This window comes from Maniola jurtina, chromosome 4 (genome assembly GCF_905333055.1).
Source record: "Maniola jurtina chromosome 4, ilManJurt1.1, whole genome shotgun sequence".
NCBI lineage: Eukaryota > Metazoa > Arthropoda > Insecta > Lepidoptera > Nymphalidae > Maniola > Maniola jurtina.
In genome coordinates this window covers 9701534-9721441 of record NC_060032.1, presented here as the reverse complement: position 1 = coordinate 9721441, position 19908 = coordinate 9701534, and the positions used below count along the sequence as shown (strand labels likewise).

At 34.5% G+C, this 19908-nt stretch overlaps 3 protein-coding genes and 1 long non-coding RNA gene across 5 annotated transcripts; 3 read left to right on the top strand and 1 right to left on the bottom strand.

The window, feature by feature from the left end:
• Nucleotides 1–70: 70 nt before the first annotated feature.
• On the top strand, nucleotides 71–2628 carry LOC123864912 (tRNA (adenine(58)-N(1))-methyltransferase non-catalytic subunit TRM6). 2 transcript variants are annotated; one of them, XM_045905659.1, is made up of 3 exons: nucleotides 71–304; nucleotides 373–1534; nucleotides 1770–2628. In XM_045905659.1, the coding sequence occupies exons 2-3, from the start codon at nucleotides 374–376 to the stop codon at nucleotides 1848–1850; spliced, it is 1242 nt and encodes a 413-aa protein (XP_045761615.1). In that variant the 5' UTR covers nucleotides 71–304; nucleotide 373; the 3' UTR covers nucleotides 1851–2628. The 2 variants fall into 2 exon arrangements, with proteins under 2 accessions (XP_045761615.1, XP_045761614.1); XM_045905658.1 differs by having other exon boundaries at nucleotides 71–1534.
• On the bottom strand, nucleotides 1873–12347 carry LOC123864911 (serine/threonine-protein kinase GA29083). Its single transcript, XM_045905657.1, has 14 exons — nucleotides 12123–12347; nucleotides 11826–12044; nucleotides 11232–11331; nucleotides 10408–10602; nucleotides 9526–9639; nucleotides 9067–9254; nucleotides 8714–8809; nucleotides 8006–8169; nucleotides 7672–7790; nucleotides 7201–7300; nucleotides 6650–6795; nucleotides 5905–6054; nucleotides 5339–5581; nucleotides 1873–5022 (listed from the first exon to the last, which is right to left on the bottom strand). The coding sequence occupies exons 2-14, from the start codon at nucleotides 12041–12043 to the stop codon at nucleotides 4963–4965; spliced, it is 1893 nt and encodes a 630-aa protein (XP_045761613.1). The 5' UTR covers nucleotide 12044; nucleotides 12123–12347; the 3' UTR covers nucleotides 1873–4962.
• A 748-nt stretch (nucleotides 12348–13095) lies between these two features.
• LOC123864914 lies at nucleotides 13096–13700 on the top strand. Its single transcript, XR_006795861.1, has 2 exons — nucleotides 13096–13156; nucleotides 13406–13700. It is a non-coding gene; the product is annotated as an uncharacterized LOC123864914 (long non-coding RNA).
• Nucleotides 13701–15267: 1567 nt separating this feature from the next.
• Nucleotides 15268–18590, top strand: LOC123864913 (ras-related protein Rab-7a). The gene has a single exon (XM_045905660.1). The coding sequence runs from the start codon at nucleotides 15392–15394 to the stop codon at nucleotides 16016–16018; it is 627 nt and encodes a 208-aa protein (XP_045761616.1). The 5' UTR covers nucleotides 15268–15391; the 3' UTR covers nucleotides 16019–18590.
• The last annotated feature ends 1318 nt before the right edge of the window (nucleotides 18591–19908 follow it).

The following is a 19908-nucleotide window of genomic DNA, read 5'->3' as shown; positions in this document are numbered from 1 at the left end:
CATTGTCATGTTTGAATTTTGATGTTGTCAAACAACCACTTTAGACTGTATGTAGTGATCTGTGACAACCACCAAAAACAACAGTCAACGCAACGATGTTATTTACATAACCTCAAATATAACCCACGGATATAACCTGAAATAAATAATCTGGTGCGATTAGATTGATCTATTTTCATGCGATTTACAAATTTGTTCCTTGAACATCAATATGTGTAATAATACAATTCAAGTTGGTGAATACATCGTTATACAAAAACAGAATTACAAAAAATTACATAAATTCAATAAGGCGAACTCTACGGTAAGCGTTGGGAAAGATACGTTAAATTTAACAGGAATTGTGGGTTGCAAGTTCTTTTCTACTTTTAGAATGATATGCAGAGGCACAAAGAGACGTAAGGAATTTGATTTAGAATTAACAGAAGAAGCTGCTAACCTAATAGAAGAGATAGGATTAAAAGCATCAGGAGCATCGATGTCAGGAGCCGATAACAGGAACATTTATGACGATGGTCAATCACAAAAATTGTCAGCCACAGAAATTAGCGATTTAAAGAGCGATTCCACGAGAGCATCTGATATTGTTGAGACTTTAATAACTAATTCAAATACATTTCACAATAAAACTGAATTCTCACAAGAAAAATATTTGAAGAAAAAGGAGAAAAAATATTTTGAATATATTCAAATATTAAGACCAAACTTGAGAATTATCACTGAAATACTATACAAGTTGGACCCAAGTAAGGTACAAGGTATTCGCATAGACACTTTGTCCCAAATAATAACATTATCAAACATCAGTAGTGAAGGAAATCATTTGCTTTATGATTCAGGTTCAAATGGTTTACTTGCAGCTGCATTGTTGAGTACAATGGGATCAGAGGCTACAGGAAAATTAATTCAGATGCACCCAGGAAATATGTCACAGAAACAGGCCCTATTAGCTATGAATTTTGATCCTGATCATCTTAAGAAATGTCTATCTGTAAATGTGTATTCAGTCTTGAGGCAAGTATACCAAGGTTGTGATACCCATACTCAACAAGAATGTGAAGCAGTATTGGAAAGTGAATCAAACCTAAAGAGGAAAGCTTCTGAATGCATTAAACATTTAAGTAAAATACCTAAGATTGATGAATCCCAAATCATTGATTGCGAAATTAAAGATGGAGACCATGGTGCGAATGAAATGTTGGTACCTAAGATTGATGAATCCCAGATCATTGGTTCTGAAATTAAAGATGGAGATACTGATGCAAGTGACATGTTTAGGAAAAAGCCTAAATGGCACTTTGATAATATAGCTGCATCTGAGATCTTGACAAATAAAGTAGATTCTTTAGTTATAGTAAGTAAGGAAGATCCTCAAAATATATTTCTGGAGCTTGTACCATTTGTTAAGCCAGGAAGACCATTTGTTATTTATTACAGTGTAGCTGAACCATTGCAAAGCTTATATATGACACTGAAGTCTATGAGCAACATGGCTGCTTTAAGATTGACTTGTAATTGGCTGAGAAACTATCAGGTTTGTATTTTTACCAACCTTTTGCTCTTTTGGCATTATTATATAATTGCACCACCTAATTAATCATAATAAATTATTTTTATTCATTCATAATAATGGTTCATAGCAATAATATATTAAAGTTACTTCCTAATTAAGTTTTATTATTTTAAGCAATGTTTGTGTTAAGCAATGTGTGTGTGATTATAAGGTTGTATGACATACCTTAGTTCTGAAATAAAATGTTTTGTTGCAGATCTTGCCTGAAAGAACACATCCAGAAGTAATGATGAATGGATCCAGTGGATTTCTTCTCACAGGATATGTTCTTAAATAATTTATAAAATAAATATCTCAAATAGAACAAGCTCTCTTTATTAAAATGGCATACAAATATCAAAAACTTGCCTCTTAGTGCAATAACACAGTTTTTAGATCTTTAGCTAACTCTCCTCTAATCTAAGCAAAAATAACTTCCAAAACATATCTATGCAGTTTAACAATTTGATATTTTGATTACAATTTATTTCCAAATCACATTATTTATACACCTATGATATTATAATAGAATAATTATTTAATGTTTTGTTTGAAATTAATTTGCCTACAAATTAAGCAATAAAAAAAAATTGTGGCAGGAGTCATATTATTATTTTTACAATTAAATAAGTATATGAAAAGAAATAAATTTAAACAAAACATTTTTATAATAAATAATTTATTATGTAAGCAAATAAATCTTTAAATAGTTTCATTATAATACAGGATAAAACAAGACAAAGTTTCAATCTAATAAGAAAAGCTTTTTGGGCACATATCAAATTCATAGGGCATAGGATATATTACTATTTAAGAAATTAAAGGAATGTGTATCAGTCTAATAATGTTAATCTTTACATGCATTATGGTGACAGGTGTATGAATATTTAATTAAAAGGAACTACAAAAAGGCACTATTAACATAAAACTCTTAGTACATTTAAGATTATTAAGTTAAAAGTTTGGTTGAAAGTAAATTTTGATAAAATTGGATTAAATCATTATTAATTTGGCACTAAGATAAAGTTCACTGCACTTTTTAAAACTACCAAACTTTTTTCATCCAAATTGAAGTCGTAAAGTAGGCTGTTTATCTTAAAGCAGCAAAGCAATCTGTTGCAAAAAATATCAATTAATAAAATTTATTATAACTTAAGTGTTACAAAACACCATACCTTAAATATTACATTTACACTTACTCTCAGCTTTTTACGTAATTTTTACTTAAAATTTTCTTCATGTAAACTAAATTAGGTTTTCAGTAACTGCCAGGCAATAAAGGAATAAGGATTTCCAAAATGCAGTGTTTTAATATTATATACCAAACGTTTTTAGGGTTGCTGTTCAAACAAACACTTAAAAATATGTTGTGACAAAAAATAATTAACTTAAAAATTTAACAACGTAGGGTTTTAAATCTAGTTGCCTTTACCTTCAAAGATATGCACCATTAAAGAACCCAAAGCTTTTAAAATGAAAGCCTTATCAATATTATTACTTAGCAAATAGTTCTCAATTTCGGCCATTTATTTCACTTCAGCTTTCCTCTCATGTTGCAGTAGGCCACTAGGAAAGGTTTAATATATTAAGCTCCTTATATTTATGCCGAAAATAAACATTGTGTGTACATCTAAAAATTATATACCTACTGACCTACTACGCAATTATAGAGATCGTTTTTTTTTTTTGCCAAAAAAATATAATTAAATGCATTTAAATTTATTGGCCGATTGTAGAAAATTAATCTAAATAATACTAAATAAAAACTGGTTTTACAGCCACATAAATACTAACTAAAGGCTAGACCTCTTAAAGAAATAATTAATTTACTGAAAATAAATAAGAGAATTCATTTGATGATCATTTTACATAATAATTATTACATATTATATTTTATATCTATCAGAGAGTGTGATATCATCATCAGTATAAAACCTGGAGCATTAACAATGACTGCACCACTGTAATTTGGTTGAAAATGTATTCTTGATATTGAAAATTGAACACACATGCAGTATTTTTTCAACAATTTTTTATATTACACCTTGATTTCATAGAAATTGTCAACTATGTAAACAAATATTTTTTTAATTACAATTTTAACTGGCACAATACATCTCTTTCTAAAGTATTAAGAGAAATTTCCATATATGCCCATTCCATCCATTATATTTTATCCATACAGCAAATGTCTAAATACAGTCACTTAGTATTTGGGACTCTCACATTCTTGTCTAAGTAAAAAAAAGATACTAATAAGATTTTTCAGTATTTGAAATTAAAACTATAAAAAAAGGCATTAAATCTGCAATAATAAATTCATATATAAAATTGATTAATAATCATATATAGTTTTAATTTGCAGCCATTGTTGTTTACATAGTTGGGAACTTGTATAAAAAAACCTTACATACATTATGGAATAACTTTGGTATTGGTGTTGACATGAAGGCTTGCGTAGCTGTTAGCGCAAAGCGCAGACAGTAGCGAATACTGAAGCCCAAAGCATAGAACACGTGACAGAAACGGCACGACAGGATGTCACAATAAACTAGGACGTACCTGTGTACAATACTACCACTTTTATTACGCCGTATCGGCAAAATTAGTTACTGCAGAAAAGCTCCACGTAACGCTATGACCAATGAAATACGGTTCTTATTGCTTTATGTTAAGATTTTAAACACAAGAACAACGACTCGTGCTCATAATAACGCGCATACTAAACATGGCGCGTAGACTACAACCAATAGCGGACGGACGCGCGCAGTGGGCTATGATTTGCAGAGATGTTTTCGAGCCATTCAAAAATAGGATTTCTGCGCAAGTACATCGCCGTAACTTATAAAAGTGGTAGTACTGAACTTTTTTGAAATACAAGGAACTGAACGAACGAAGCACAACTTCAGTGCTTGAAACCGACCGCATGCGACTGCAACGCATGGTTTGCAATGAATACCTTCATAGTCCCTTGTCATACAACGTTTGGCAGTTATAAGGAACAATATGGTTAATTTGCTGTTATCCGCTAAAATATACAAATCCTTGTGGTACAACATGCAAGATGCAATACGGATCCACACTGCCAATTTATTCCAACTGATGGCGTATAAGTGAACCAGCCCAACCGGCTATAGAGGTCAGAGGAACCAGAGCTGTCAAATGCAGTGGGAGGGCAGGCGGTGCATACTGCATGCTGCATGTTGTACCATACAGATTTTCTGTTTTAGCGGATTATAGCAAATTAAGCATATTGTTCCCGTATATATTACACATATCAAATTTCGCCAAAGTAACGCCTGCTAATATCCAACTTTTAGAAGCCGCCTTTCCATCGCGTGTTCGATTCGGTTCAGTTTGAAACGTCTCTGTCAAGGGGCCGTCGCGGGCGCTTGGCGGGCGTCTGTGCGCTATGACGAGTCGTCGTCGTCGTACCAAGTGCGGAAGTCACAGGTTTCATCATAATCATCCTGGAAACAAAACAAAATTTTCCAATGAACACTTCACACTCTACTACGATATCACCATGGTGAATAGTAATGAAGTCTTGATGCAGTTTAGATGAAAAAGTAAATGCAGTACGATTTATAGAAGAGTAATGATGATATTTTTTAATTTCGTTGTTTCTGTTTTCTTTTATCACCGTTAAATGGTCGTTTTTCATGGCTCATCCTTTACCGATTTTGATGATATTTGGTACAGAGATAGCTAACAACTCCTCGAACAGCTTCTCCTGGTCGCCGTCGGGGGAGGAGAATGGAGGGAATCCGCAAAGCATGTGCTCACCGACATCCACGCATGATCGAGCACATCCTCGGCGTCGAAGCGCAGCGCGGGCTGCGGCCGGAGCATGTTCGCGATGAGGTCGATGGCGCCCGCCGACACGCGCTCCCAGTGCGGCGCGGGGAACTCCAGCCGCGCGGACAGGATCGCGTCGAACAGCTTCTCCTGGTCGCCGTCGGGGGAGGAGAATGGAGGGAATCCGCAAAGCAGGATGTACAGTATCACACCAGCCGCCCATACGTCTATCTGTGGACAACACTTCTATTTTTAGCAGACTTCACATCTTTTGAATGTCTGAATGTCTTATCAAATTGATTCAGTTCAAATATTATCTGAGAGGAGACCTGCCTACCAGTTCGCTCAGTGTATAACACTATGATAGCCACCTAGCTCATTTGAAATTTATTTTTAATCCATTTAAGGTTTTCCATGAAAAGTTATTTTAATATTACTCAGTGAAGCAGCAATGTAGAACCAACCAATGTCAAATCAATGAGTGTAGACCTGTCAATTTAGTAGTGTGTACAACAGAATCCGCTATACCTATTGTTTTATTAAGCTTAGCTTACCTTCAGCCCATACCCAGTTTCGAGCAGGATTTCCGGAGCGACATATGTAGGGGTGCCGCAGACTGCGTGCAACGGCCGCCATACTTCCACGGCTAGCCCAAAGTCCGCCAACTTTAAGCCACGTATACTACCATCAGGGCTAATATCCACCTGGAATACAAACAAGTAATATTTTAGAAATAATATTATCTCTTTAAGCTACCTTCTCCTGCATAATGCATGCACAGATACCATAGAAATAGAAAGATTTTATATGCAACTAAACTTTTACAAAGTGCTTTTGGAGTTTTGATAGTCTAATCATTGAGTACATGTGCATGTTCCGATTCGGAATGCGATTCCTTGCATGAAGAACCAGAAAAAACTTGGCACAATACTGAATATTGAGTTGCATTACAAAACGCAATACAATCAGCGCGACAAACAACCAGAGTCTAGAGCATGTGTCAACTATACACTTCTACAGGTCTTCATGTAACAGTATACAACTCCGATTACAACAATTAGCCAAACTGTTTAAGAGAATCTGTAATATCGTTTCTGATCGTGACTGATATGCCAAAGGATTCACAAATGAGGAATAGTACCTACATAAGGGAAGAAGCCTTTTATGATTTTGTTAAGATTTTGAATGGGTTTAAAGTTTAATGAAGGGTTTATGAATGGGTTCGAAACTAGTCGGGCTTACGTCGACTAAATACGTGAGTATAGCCGTAACAATCTATACTTTTAATGAAGGGCTTACCAATAGGTTTTCGGGCTTGATGTCTCGATGCACGATTGAAAGCGAGTGTAGATATGCAATAGCTGATGTTAGGTGACCTATTAGCAAACGCGCTTGGGGCTCGGAAAATTTAGAAGCAGCTGCGATACTATCGAATAAGTCGCCACCTAAAAATAATATAACATATTGTATTCTTTTATTTTTTCTAAACCAGAGTATGAATCTTGTTATATAAAATTTTTATATCAGATTTTAAAAGCACTTTGAAGATCAATATCTTGTATTTCAAAATTAGAATGATAAAAATAATTTCCAAGTAATTTAAAAAGGCCCTATTATCTGTTGCACATAACTGTTTTATATATTCTTTTTATGTACATACTGCTGTTTTTAAATAAAAAATCATATTAAAACTTTGGAATAAGACATTATTTTTATGATTTGTATTTAATAGGGTATATTTGAAAATATTCTTATAATTAGTAATAATGTATTTTATATGACAGCTGTTATTTATGAATGTTATTTGGAAATTATTGAGGAGTAAAATATGTAACTCTCAAGACACCTACCGCCAACTAATTCCATGATAAGGAATAGCCATTCTGGACTGTCTTGATCTTCAATGAGGGAGACTATGCGTGGATGACAAAGTTTTCTCATAACTCGTACCTATAATAGAATTAAAAAAGTATTTATAGTTTTTAATATTATACACCACTAAGTTTTAATTACCATAAAAAATCTGATTACTCAGAATTCGACAAGTAACACATTTATGCAGTTCAAAAAATTTAAATAGTGTCCTAATCCTAGTGTCCGGCATTGACAATATGATGTTTCTTATTCGTAGCGTAAGTAGGTATAATCAATTGTGTCCATAAATTTATTTATATTTTAAAAATAAAACTTTAACTACACTGTTATATTAAAGTAAAAATATCTGATTGCACATTTAAAACAAAAAACGTTTTCTGTGTTCACCCTTTATGGTAGTTAAAAAGTAGTGGTGTATATTTTCTATTAAAATATAAATATAATACCTCAGCTTCTACATAGTGTTCTTTGCCTTTGCACTTTGCTTTGTCGATAACTTTGAGTGCATATTCCTTTCCGGAAGCTTTGTCCTTGCACATCCTAACAACAGCAAAGTTGCCATCACCTGTAAATTTAATGAATATATTAATAAACCGGCCGAAATAAAAAGCCAAATTCGGACCTCCAGTCAGTCACCCTTGCGGTCAACATTGCTTAACAATCGCAATCGATTGATATGCATTGTGACTACTAACACAGAATAATATATACCAGACCACATGTTCGTCACACAACACACACAAGCACGCACTTTCGCGCGCATACACACTATACACTCACCGATAATTTTGCCAACGCTGTACTTGAGGCGCAGTGGTTGCGGCAGCAGGTTGGCGAGAGCTGAGGCGTCGCCATTAGTGTCTGCATCGCCGGCCGCACCGCCCTCGCTCTTCTTGCGCGCCGCGCCGCTCGCTTTCACTGGCATACGGGGCTTAGGACCCGTTCTGAACAGATAACAATGGTTCACTTCTTTTTTTGATGATAAAAAAGAGCTTTGAAAGGGTAAAATTCTCAAAAAAAATAAAGAGTAAAAAAGTCCTTTTCCATAGCATACCATATGACTGCATGCTACAATAATTTAAAACGAAATTAAAATATATGCAGAGCATAATATATAAATTAAAAAAAATATATATATATTAGCCATTTTAATCATGACTAACATTCCCCTTTCCTCTCCAACTAAGCGTAAAGCTTGTGCTAGGAGGAATTAAAATGCTGAAGCCTTGATAAGGCCGCGAAATTAATGTTGCCATTTGTTGCTCGCTGCATTGTCACATGTAGTTGCTCCGGCATATATTCATCCATGTGATTTTTTGCATGGATATAGGAGAATGACATAGATAATATTTTTATCCCAGATAAACAAAGAATTTTAAACTACAGGATATTTTAAAAAACTTAATTGGAATCCATTTAGGAATTGCGAGCCATATCTAGTTTTTATATAAATGATTATTATTAATAGCCTAAATATAAACTAATTACCTTGCATTTCTAGTAACTGAGTTATATTTAATTTTCCTACATTGTAAAACAGCCTTACTTTCTTCAAATTCGAGTTCAAAGTCTTCTTGATTGACTCTGCCAACAAAAAATTTATAGAAAATAAACATTCTTAGTAAACGTTGTTAGTAGTTGTTCATGAAATCAGGCAATATTATTAGAATACAAATTATTCTATCTTCCCACGCGAGATTAACGTCATGATTAAGTTTTGATAAAGAGTAAAATTGAAGGTTATTTTGAAACATAGTCATGGTAGGATATTAAATTGTATAGATTCTTAGTGCACTTTGAAATTATTTAACCATTAATAAAATTAATAATTATTATTATACCTTTCGTTTCCATAAGCGAAAAATACATGTTCCTCTTCGAAAAATTGGTTTAATGCAGTAACAGGGGTGCCAGACTGTGTAAATACTTTCCTCACACAGCCGGTGTCCAGCTTGATGCATTCAGTGATTGCCGCCAAGGCATGCTCCAGAGTTGGACTGTTGCGTTTGTTCAACAGCAATCTGCAAACCTGTAAGATGATATATCTATATAAACATATAATTACTGACTGTACTTATAGATTGTCTCATCACATCAAACTAATATTATAAAGGCCAAAGTTTGTGTGTATATGTGTATGTTTGTTACTCCTTCACACAGCAAAAACTACCAGACGGATTTGGCTGAAATTTGGAATGGAGATAGATAATATCCTGCTGGTTAGTGGATGCTGTGTCAGTTAGCAGACCATCTTAGAAGCAGTATGGCGCCTCCTACCATAGCTTGGTTAACTAATTTACCTTGCGGGGTTTCACTCCATTCCTAATAATAGTAACTATGCGCGGTCGGACAACATTATCTCCTGCAGGGCTTACTCTTGGAGTCTCATTACCAGTAGAATTGCTACCATTTGTCTGAAACAAAATCAGATGCCATAATTACCATGTCATGCTATTATAAATCATTACCATTTATAGTCATACACAGCATTGCAATAGTCTCCCATTAAGATTTAAGGATCTTATACACTAAGTAGCCCAAGTTCACAACCATTTTACACTTTTGTAAGAAAGATTATGACATGACATAAAGGAAATGGAATTATGACATGTCCTACTGGACTAAATGACCAAGTAATCGATTCAAATTCAAAGTATTTTTATTCAATTAGACTTTTACAAGCGAATAAATGAAAAGTTTCATAGAACTGGTTTGCAGCCAGTCTTGGATTTGGGCTACTAGTGTGTGAGAACTCTAATGAAAAACAATAAATGATAACAATAACAAACATGTATATAATATGTATACACTTAATTGCACCACAAAACACAAATGACAGTTTACAAAAAAAAAAAAACTTAAAATGTTGATACAAAAAGGTGTGTATAATCTATAAGCTCATAAATAACTTTTTTTTTTCTCTTTCGTCTGGCTTTACAAAGATTAGCCAATGTCAAGTTTGTAATTATTTGTAACAAGTTAGTTAAACTATACAAGTATGGACCCGTCTGTGCCGGCGCTCGCTGACATACGCACGGCACCCCCTTAGAGCGCTTTCCAGTCAGTTTTAACAAAAAAAACACTCCAAAAAGGCAGAGCACGCCCGCCAGCCAACACCAACACAGACGAAGTCCTAAATAACGTTACAATTGGGCAATTATTCACACAGATTGGAGAATTACCTGCAAATATCGAGACAGCCTGTTATTGGCTCTAGCAGGAGATGGACTGGCGCTGTCATTAAGGGATTCAGGTCCACTAAGTCTGAAAGACTGTGGTGTGACTGCACTGGCCTCGTAGTCTAAACGCTTGAAAGGTTCTCCAAAACCACTACACACATATGATTGTCCATCTTCAAGATCATCAAGCTTTCCAATCTGGTGATTATAGAAAATAATATAGGTGACATAAAATGTTATGTTATTTTATTTTATTATAATAGATATGCCTTTATTTATTTATCTCACTTATTTTTAAATAAAGCTGTTAACTTATGAGCAAAACTTAATAAATAGGGGTTTTTCGAACAAAAATTAAGTGGCAGTTGACAGCAAAATACAACAGCATTAAATAGCTGACTAGCCTATAACTTTTATCTAAGAAATAAATTTACAATTTTGACAGTTTTTGTAGAGGAAATCTGTCAAAGTCAAATTAATTGCTGAATTAGTTTATCTGGCGATCAAAAAATTGGCACTAAATTTCATTTAAAGGGTACTCAGTAAAAAGTGCATCATAACATTACTGTATAAAAAATACTATCTATTCCAAAATATAAAGACCATAAGCATAAAATATCAGTTATAAATATAAATGATATATATTTTTTGTTTTGCTTACTTTTTACACACATGATGTAGTTTTTGAAAATTAACTAATTTAATTGATTATGAAATTTAAATTAAAAAAAAAATTGTCGGAAGAGTTAAAATTTTGTTACAAAGTACCAATTGCCAATGACTTTCCATTTGAATCATAGTGACTATGAAAAAAAGTATTTACTTACTTTTCTACCTTCTAGTGAATAAATTGTTCTAACACCGCTTGGCAATGTTACATTATCAACTAATACCCTAGTTAAATCTGCGGTTAAACTGTCAAAAGACCTAAAACAAAGAAATAGTATAATTTAGTACCACCTCCAGCCTATAACATATAAAAGTATTCAAATAAGCTATTGACCTAACAATTTATACTGTGACTCATTGTTAAGAGCATTCAATGTGTTTAATAAACAGTAATCAGCTTCACCAGTTATTATACATTAACATATTTGTAATAACAAGTCATATAATTTGCGTATTTATAAACCCACTGAATTTTCATATTAACTAATATAACAACCAGTTACTGGCAAGCTGTTAGACACCAAAAACTGGTGTGAATTATTCTTAATAGAAATAATAAAGTACCTATATAATATGTACATTGTTTGCAAATGATTAGCTAGTTTTTGGATGCCAGGAAGTTGCCAAATTAAGTACACAGCTTACAACACAAAAGAATCAAATTGGTTTCAAATAGGAAAGTGAAAGTGAAGTAGGTGGTATACAAGATGGTTATAAAGGTAGTACATACATGCTGCATCTTCGGTTCTTACCTGTATCTCTCTGGCAAGACTGGAATTATGACTCCTGAATAAAATTTATCACCATTTCGAAAAAATCTGATTCGTTTTGCTTTTCGTGCTGGTTGAGGCCGAACTAGTACATTACGTCGATTCGTCCTAGTTTTCATGATTTCCAAATCGCTTAGGTCCTTCTCTAATTCGCAAGCGGAGCTCGAGCGACTTCCACTGCGGCTTAAATTGTTCTCCATTCTACAAACGGAAGAAAGCTGTTGCAGAGTTAAAAATTTCGATAACCGACCGGGCTAACATGATTCAGATTGGCCTCACCTTCCTTCTTAGCTTAGCTTAACGGAAACAATAAAGGTTAACTTTATTTGAAGGAAATCATTACTTTAATCGCATCTGATATTATTAGTCTCATAAAAACTACGACTTATACATTTTTTTGACAAATTAGTATTGAATCTATTCCAGAACTCTGTTTCATAAAACACGAAAATCTGCGGAAGTCCGAACTCCGAACACAGCTGCGGAAATCTCAAATCAGTAACAGTGCCACAGATTAGGTATATGACCACTACTTGTAGTTTGAATTTTGAAGCTCGATTGCGGTAGAATGACAGCTACAATGTCACGATCGCAATCTCCTCTGATTGGTTGATACTCACTCACTATTAGCTACAATGCATTGTTGAACAAGAATACCTTAGATTCAGCCAATCCCAGCAATTGCGATTGTAATAGTGATTCATATGCAGTTTTACCGGAATCGACCAACACATCATCTTGATTTCGTCAATGAGCAGCGCAGCGCAATGGCAGCGCAGGTTATTATTACAGTCTGTGGTTATCAATGTGGTCCGATCTCTCGCTCTAACTTGTTAATCGAAGTAGGGTATCGATATGGTATTATGGTATCGATATGTAACTACCATAGAATAGACGACGTCACAGACCATCATAGATGTCAAGTCAAGAAGATTTTGTTTAGTCAGCCACCAGAATCATAGAGATATTATATAAACAATAGAGGTAGTCATAGGTTGTTGCCGCTCTTGTACATCCATGTGTCAACTAGGTATTGTTATCTCGGTCTATTTCAGGGAACCTCCGTTCGGGTGAAAGCGATAGCTCATATAAGTCTGGCAACAACGCACTGTATGTGTAACTGGTGACAGTAGTTGTCAGCATTTGGAGACAAAACATTGGGATTTGATGCAGCGTTTTTATAAAATTTTAAAAATCACAAAAGTCTGGATTAAAATTAAGATAAAAACTAAAAACCAAATGTGTGACGCTGTGTTTTGTGCCTCCAGATATGAGAAAGAAGGCGTCCAAGTTCCTGAATTGCCTTTTCATAGGTAAGTCTTTAATAACTATTTCATCGATACCAACCGCGACTTTTATTCCGAAAATCGCTAAAAATCAAAGATTTACATGTTATAAGTGTAATTATCTCGTGTAATACTGACAAAAATCACGTTTTACAGCGCAATTTAATTTTAATTTATGAATTATTTTAGGCATCATTTGTAGTGATGTGTACACACTTTATCGATAAAATCAAATTTGTCTTTTATCGTATAAATAACATTTGCTTACTTTTGTAGATTTCCAAAATGTCCTGAATTTAGAACTGCGTGGATCAGGGCCATAAAACGAAAAAACTGGGAGCCAAAGGAATATTCTCGTCTATGCTCCAAACATTTCGAAGAGTCTTGATATAACTACATATTTCTGGTTTAAAAATAAATAAATTGAAATCAGATGCAATACCAACTATATTTGAAGGATATCTTATATACCATCAACCAGTAAGCACTAAGCACTTTCAAATTGTATGTAGGTACCTATCCACTAATAAATATATAGTAATATTACACTTTTCTTTATTTGACAATAGTTGAGTTTAAATAATTTCTCATGTTTTACTGATGTTTTCTTAAATTTTATTATCATCGTAAGGAATTTTGCATTTTTAATTAGTAACAGCAAGACATAAATAAATTCATTTAATTTCAGGTTATACAAAAACGAAAACCACTTCGAGAGCTGGCTAATAATTAATATTGTATATCAAATCTTTGAAAAGAGCAACCGCCGAGTTTCTTGCTGGTTCTTCTCGGTAGGAAAGGCATTCCGAACCAGTGGTAGATGCTTTTGACGATTCGAAAGAACTTGTAAAAGTCTAATTGAATAAAAACATTTTGAATTTTGAATTTTGAATTTTGAACAAAAGGAAGGTTTTGAACATTTTCCTCAGTCAGTTTTCAATGTCTAGCTCTCTATAATTTTGTTGACCTAGAATTCTTGACGTTTAAAGAGCTTTCTATTTTATAATAGAGCAAGATCCCAGAAGCACCAGAACGTATTTACTTATTTTCTGAGAAATGGCCAATTTACAGGTATCAGCTGCTAAAGGTACATAATTAAAACATATGAGTGTAGATTTTATGTATGTATATTTTACAGAAGATTGTAAATAATTAATATTCAATGCTGCCAGAAACTTTCCGTCTCAAAAAATAACATTGCAAGTACATAAAATATGTCTACGTTAATAGTAATACCTAATACGTAATAAATTGATTTAAATTATTTGAAAAGTGTTTCATTTTACTTTTGTTTTTACTGAATATATAATCGTCCGCGTGGATTTAGGTTTTTAAAAATCCCATGAGTAATCTTTAATTTTCTGAAGTAAAAAGTTGTCAATTTCCAGAACGTAAGCTATCTCTGTACATACAAATCGGTACAACGGATGGGCTTTTAAGAATCCCATGGGAACTCTTTGATTTTTTCGGGATAAAAGTAGCCTATGCCCACTCTTAGAGTGTAAACTAACTCTGTACCAAATTTCATCAAAATCGGTTAAACTACTGGGCCGTGAAAAGCTAACAGACAGACTGAGATACACTTTCGTATTTATAATATTAGTATGGATAAGTATATATTGCACGTAGTCCGTCGTAGTAACATAGAAAATTAATTTTGATGTGGTATCGATATACCCAAATTCGCCGTCCCAGCCCTAGATGGTGCACACAGTGACAAAATGACTTACGCACACAAAAATAATTGACACGCATTTTCAGTTTATTATCGGTCCATAGTTATAATACGTCCATGACCAGAATACTCGATCCATCTTTATTTATCTAATTTATTATGGAAACTGATTTGAAAAGCGCCGTGGAGAGGCGTAGAGCGTAGCAAATACGCAATCTGTGCTCTAATCTAATAAGATTAAAGCTGGCGCCTATTAGATTACTTGTAGCAAACAACAAACAGCAAGCATCGGCAAACAATGGGCAAACTCCACAGATAGCTTGCCCACAGACCAGTAATTCGGAGATTGCCTGCCAATCAGAACGCTCCAAAGCGTCGGCAAACATACGCAAATGCTTGCTGTTTGCACAGAGTAATTGGTCACAAGCATGTGGATCCGGCAAATGGGTTTTTTTTTTCATATCTATGGTAACATTACAAACAGGTGACGCATTTTATCAATTTCGTTGCATGTCAAAAAGTACTTACAGACAAAGAGTGACTATTATTTTTATTTTTACTCAAATTATATAAATTTTACGTGCATAATGTCTTCAAGAAAAAAGGTTCTTCTTAAAGTTATTATCCTTGGGGATAGTGGTGTCGGAAAAACGTCGTTGATGAATCAGTTTGTCAACAAGAAATTTTCCAATCAGTACAAGGCTACAATAGGCGCAGATTTTCTCACGAAAGAGGTAATTGTCGACGATAGAATCGTCACAATGCAGATTTGGGACACTGCGGGACAGGAGCGGTTCCAATCATTAGGAGTGGCGTTCTACCGTGGGGCGGATTGTTGCGTCTTAGTTTTTGACGTAACTGCCCCCAACACGTTTAAGTCCTTGGAGAGCTGGAGAGATGAATTCCTGATACAGGCATCTCCGCGCGATCCAGAAAATTTCCCATTCGTTATACTAGGTAACAAGGTCGATTTGGACAACCGCGCGGTGTCTGCTAAACGTGCACAGCAGTGGTGTCAAAGTAAAAATGATATTCCATACTTTGAAACGAGTGCCAAAGAAGCCGTGAACGTAGAACTCGCATTCCAGACTATAGCGCGTAATGCCCTAGCGCAGGAGACGGAGGCAGAGCTTTACAATGAATTCCCAGATCAAATCAAGTTGAATGCCAATGACAATGGGCGCAACAGGGATGGAGACAACTGTGCTTGCTAGGTTTCACTGCATCTTTCATATTGGCAATACATTGGTGTTCCCTTATTATTTTACATTGAATTGAATATTCTATTTATAAGTAATGGTTATTTTAATATTTTATCAATGTGTAAAAAAATGTATAGGAGTGATAAATCTTTCATCTTTATTTTTGTGATTTGCTTAATTAATACATGCAGGTGTGTGAGTTAGGCAAGACAAAATAAAAAGAAATGCTTCATCACATTGTTGAAAGATGTTGTCATGGTAGTATTTAATATATGAACCAATTATGAAGTACAACTTGATCTGCTGCCTCATTCCATGATAGCAAACAAAAGTTACGTGATAATAGCAGATTGCATCTGGACTGATAGTAAAGTGGGATTTATGGTGATAAGTCCTATTTTTCTTGTTATTATACCAGAAGTAAATATTGCCAGTTTTATTACAAGCTAAGAATTGGAGTGAATCTTTTGTTCAAGCTAGCTTCCTAACAGGCCAGATGTAATTGCTTACAATTTGTGAGAGGCTACAGATTGAAAATTGTTAACAAAAAGAACAAAAACTTTTGTTTAACAATAATTTGATTTGGTATTCTTTTATGTATAAAATAATGTTACATTTTATAATGCATTAGAATTAAATGTTTATATTCTTTTGTGTGATTATTTAGTGATAAAAAGTTGAGTTTTTAAGAATTAGAGTTTTATCAATAAAAGTTTTAACATTCATTATGTTATTTTAGGAAAAAGAAATCTTAAATAAAAACATTGTATCATAATTACCCAGTGCCTCACTCCTTTTGTCAAAATTTTGATTTAAGTTATTAAAAATCTGCATTTCATATGGTCAGGCATTTTATATTCACTCATTCCGAGTTTTAACTATATTAAAAAAAATGTAAGTTTAGATAATTGGTAAACCATGTGGAAAGGTCCTGTTTGGGTAGCAGTTATAACTTTTACACATTGTATAGTATTTGTAGTAAGAGGATTCATTAGAGGATACATATGTACCGGTATTCACAGTCATTACTATGAGTCTCACAGTGCGCTCGACCACATTGCATAGGTTCCACCAATCAGATCATTGTAAATTGACGTGACACAGTAATCTGATTGGTGGAACCTATACTATGCGTTCGCGAGCACTGTGAGACCTCATAGTAATGATTGTGAATATGGGTAATAGACACAACTGGACTGGCATTCCTAGTGCCTAAAAGCTGGCAAATCAATGCAGTGGCAGGAGCCAGCTACCATGGAAAACAATTATTGATACTCATGGACTATTCCGCCCAGTTTAATTGTCTTCCATCTTTTATCTTTCTCTGCAAATTATGTAAGAAATTGTGATTACAGTATACATATAATTTGAAATGATTACCATAGTCATTCCAGATGTGTCACATCCAAGAAAATGTTTCCTGTAGGCCTTACACCAATGCTTAACACTGTAGTTGTGATAATCACATAACACAATTGTTGTTAATGGCTGAAATTGTTGTATTCTTGCTACAACAGTGCATTTTAGCCAGTAACAATAAAGTTATAGTCACATTATAAATGTCAAACTTTGGTGCTCGGGCCTTAGTAGTCAATCTATAATAACTTGTAACTATCATTTGATTGTATATTTATTTAATAGTTATTGTCATTTTTCGTGACCTTAAATCCAGATGTGGAATAATTATTTTCGATGGCCAAAAATGAAACCACCAAAAATATATATACCTACTTAATATTATTTACTTAAACTTTTAATATTGTCAGTTTCAAAATTTTTGGATATTCTCAAATTGATTTTATTTTCACCAGTTATATTATATGCTAAAGATTTCTGTATATATTTGAATTTTATATATTTAGATATAAGTAGTTAATGATAAATATTAACAAGTATGCCTATTATATACCTACGTTCTAAAGATTACTCAGCATTTGTAAGACACATTGTTATTTGAGTAATAGTGCAACATTATATGATAGTGACATCATTATTTTCATGCTCAGATACTCATAAATACTTGCCACTACTGCTCGTCCATGCAAAACTAAGCATAGCTGCATAGACAGTGGTTTTATAACATACTTACAGATATCTCTAGAAATATATGTACTATTAATGTATCATACTGTCTCATGTAGCATGGTCTTTGTGTTTTTACCATAAGATAGTTTATATGAATGTAAACCTTAATGCTCAGAAGTAACTAATAAGCAGCTTAGGACAGCTTGAATGTGTAATGGGTATTTTAGATCTGTTTTGAAATATTCCGAATATGGCCTATTTATTTAATTGGAAGATGCCTTCAAATAAGCTTAAAAGTAAAATTATATACTCTTAAGGCTTATTTCTTTATAAACTATCTTTATCAGAATTCTCGGAATTGTTTTTTCACAGTTGTTTTGAGAATTATACCTATCTATTATTATTTGTAACTATATGATGGTATTCTAAATTTCACTGTCAAGGGAAAAAAAGCTATGTAAATTTTAAGACCTAGTTATACAAGGTAATGAAATATGACATAGTACGCTGTAATAATGGTTGCTTCTAATTTTATATTAATAAATAAAAATCACATCCACATTCTTGTTTAAATTCTAATCTCAAGCTCACTGTAGGTAAAAGAAAAGAAAGTACTTAGAGAACTAAGGCTGAGATCTATAGAGCGCACTTTGACTTAGCTCAGACTTAAGACACTGTCAAAACGAGATAGCGTTATACCGCTGGCATAAGTCTGTCTCGTTTTTACTGGAACTTAAGTCTAAGCAAAGTCAAAGTGCGCTCTATAGATTTCAACCTTAAGGGCGGCGCACATAATATAGCGGAACGCAGCGCAGAGCATTTTTCACAGTCAAAGTATTATCGACATTGTCCTCATTGAAATAATATGTAAAATCAATTGTGCATCCGTATGGATACTCGCGCATCCCCGCGCAGTCCCGCGCGTGCTCGCGCATTCTCTTGTAGAAATTCCCGTAATGTGTCACGCGATTAGAGTACTTCGCACGCATGCTCTGCGCCGCGCTCCGTCATATGTGCGCCGGCCCTTAGAATATGGTCAAAGCAAAGATATTAAAAACTGTTTATACGAAACAAAGCAAAGCGAAGCCTATACACATTTTTCGTGAAAGTAGTTATGACCGGTCCGGTGCAGCACTCCAGTCTAGTCAGTCGGACATTACCTAAACGCGAAGAAGTCCAGTAAAATAAGAAGTTGCTATTTAGTGCGTGTCTCGGTGAGGATTTTGCGCCAAAAATTGGCATATCAATCCATCTATGTATCATGGAAGAAGGAACTGTGCCGGATGGAGAGCTGCGTGGAGAGCGCCCGGTCAGCCACGACACGAGCTGCATGCAGCCAAGCGCGAATCCATCGTTGAGGGCACGATGGGCATGCCCACAACCCTAATAGACTTGTGACGTCACACTTTCGCCGTCTATTGAGGTCGATAGGCTGTAAAAATATCCTTTTTAGGAATACACTGTAACGATCATGAGCAAGTTCATACTCCGATTCGCACTTGGCCGATTTTCGAGTGACTGTGACCATAACCTTTTATGAGGGCTGGAGCCTCGATCCGCGCCTCGGGCGTGGCAAGGATCCCTAGGCGGGGAGCGGGTGGATGAGGAAAGTGGAGGACCGAGTCTGGTGGAGCGCTCTTGGAAAGGCCTATGTCCAGCAGTGGACTCGTACAGGCTGATGGATGCATGCAGTCTATGGCAATAATGAGCAATGAGTATGATTTGTAAATTGTACAGTAAAACCTTTAACATTGAATATTGATTGCCTATTTTTTTGGAGCCTGGAGTCTTACTTTTATCACAGATTTACGATTATATCGTTAAACTGTTATGTTGTTAAAATTGCAGATATAAAGAGAAATCCACACCATTCTCGA

Coding starts and splice junctions, on each gene's coding strand:
- LOC123864913 (XM_045905660.1), top strand. CDS start 15,392: ATGTCTTCAAGAAAAAAGGTTCTTCTTAAAGTTATTATCCTTGGGGAT.
- LOC123864912 (XM_045905658.1), top strand. CDS start 212: ATGTGTAATAATACAATTCAAGTTGGTGAATACATCGTTATACAAAAA. Junction 1,535..1,769: donor ATTGGCTGAGAAACTATCAG/GTTTGTATTTTT, acceptor GTTTTGTTGCAG/ATCTTGCCTGAAAGAACACA.
- LOC123864911 (XM_045905657.1), bottom strand. CDS start 12,043: ATGGAGAACAATTTAAGCCGCAGTGGAAGTCGCTCGAGCTCCGCTTGC. Junction 9,640..10,407: donor GGCTGTCTCGATATTTGCAG/GTAATTCTCCAA, acceptor ATTTTGTTTCAG/ACAAATGGTAGCAATTCTAC. Junction 6,055..6,649: donor TCAAGCCCGAAAACCTATTG/GTAAGCCCTTCA, acceptor TTTGTATTCCAG/GTGGATATTAGCCCTGATGG.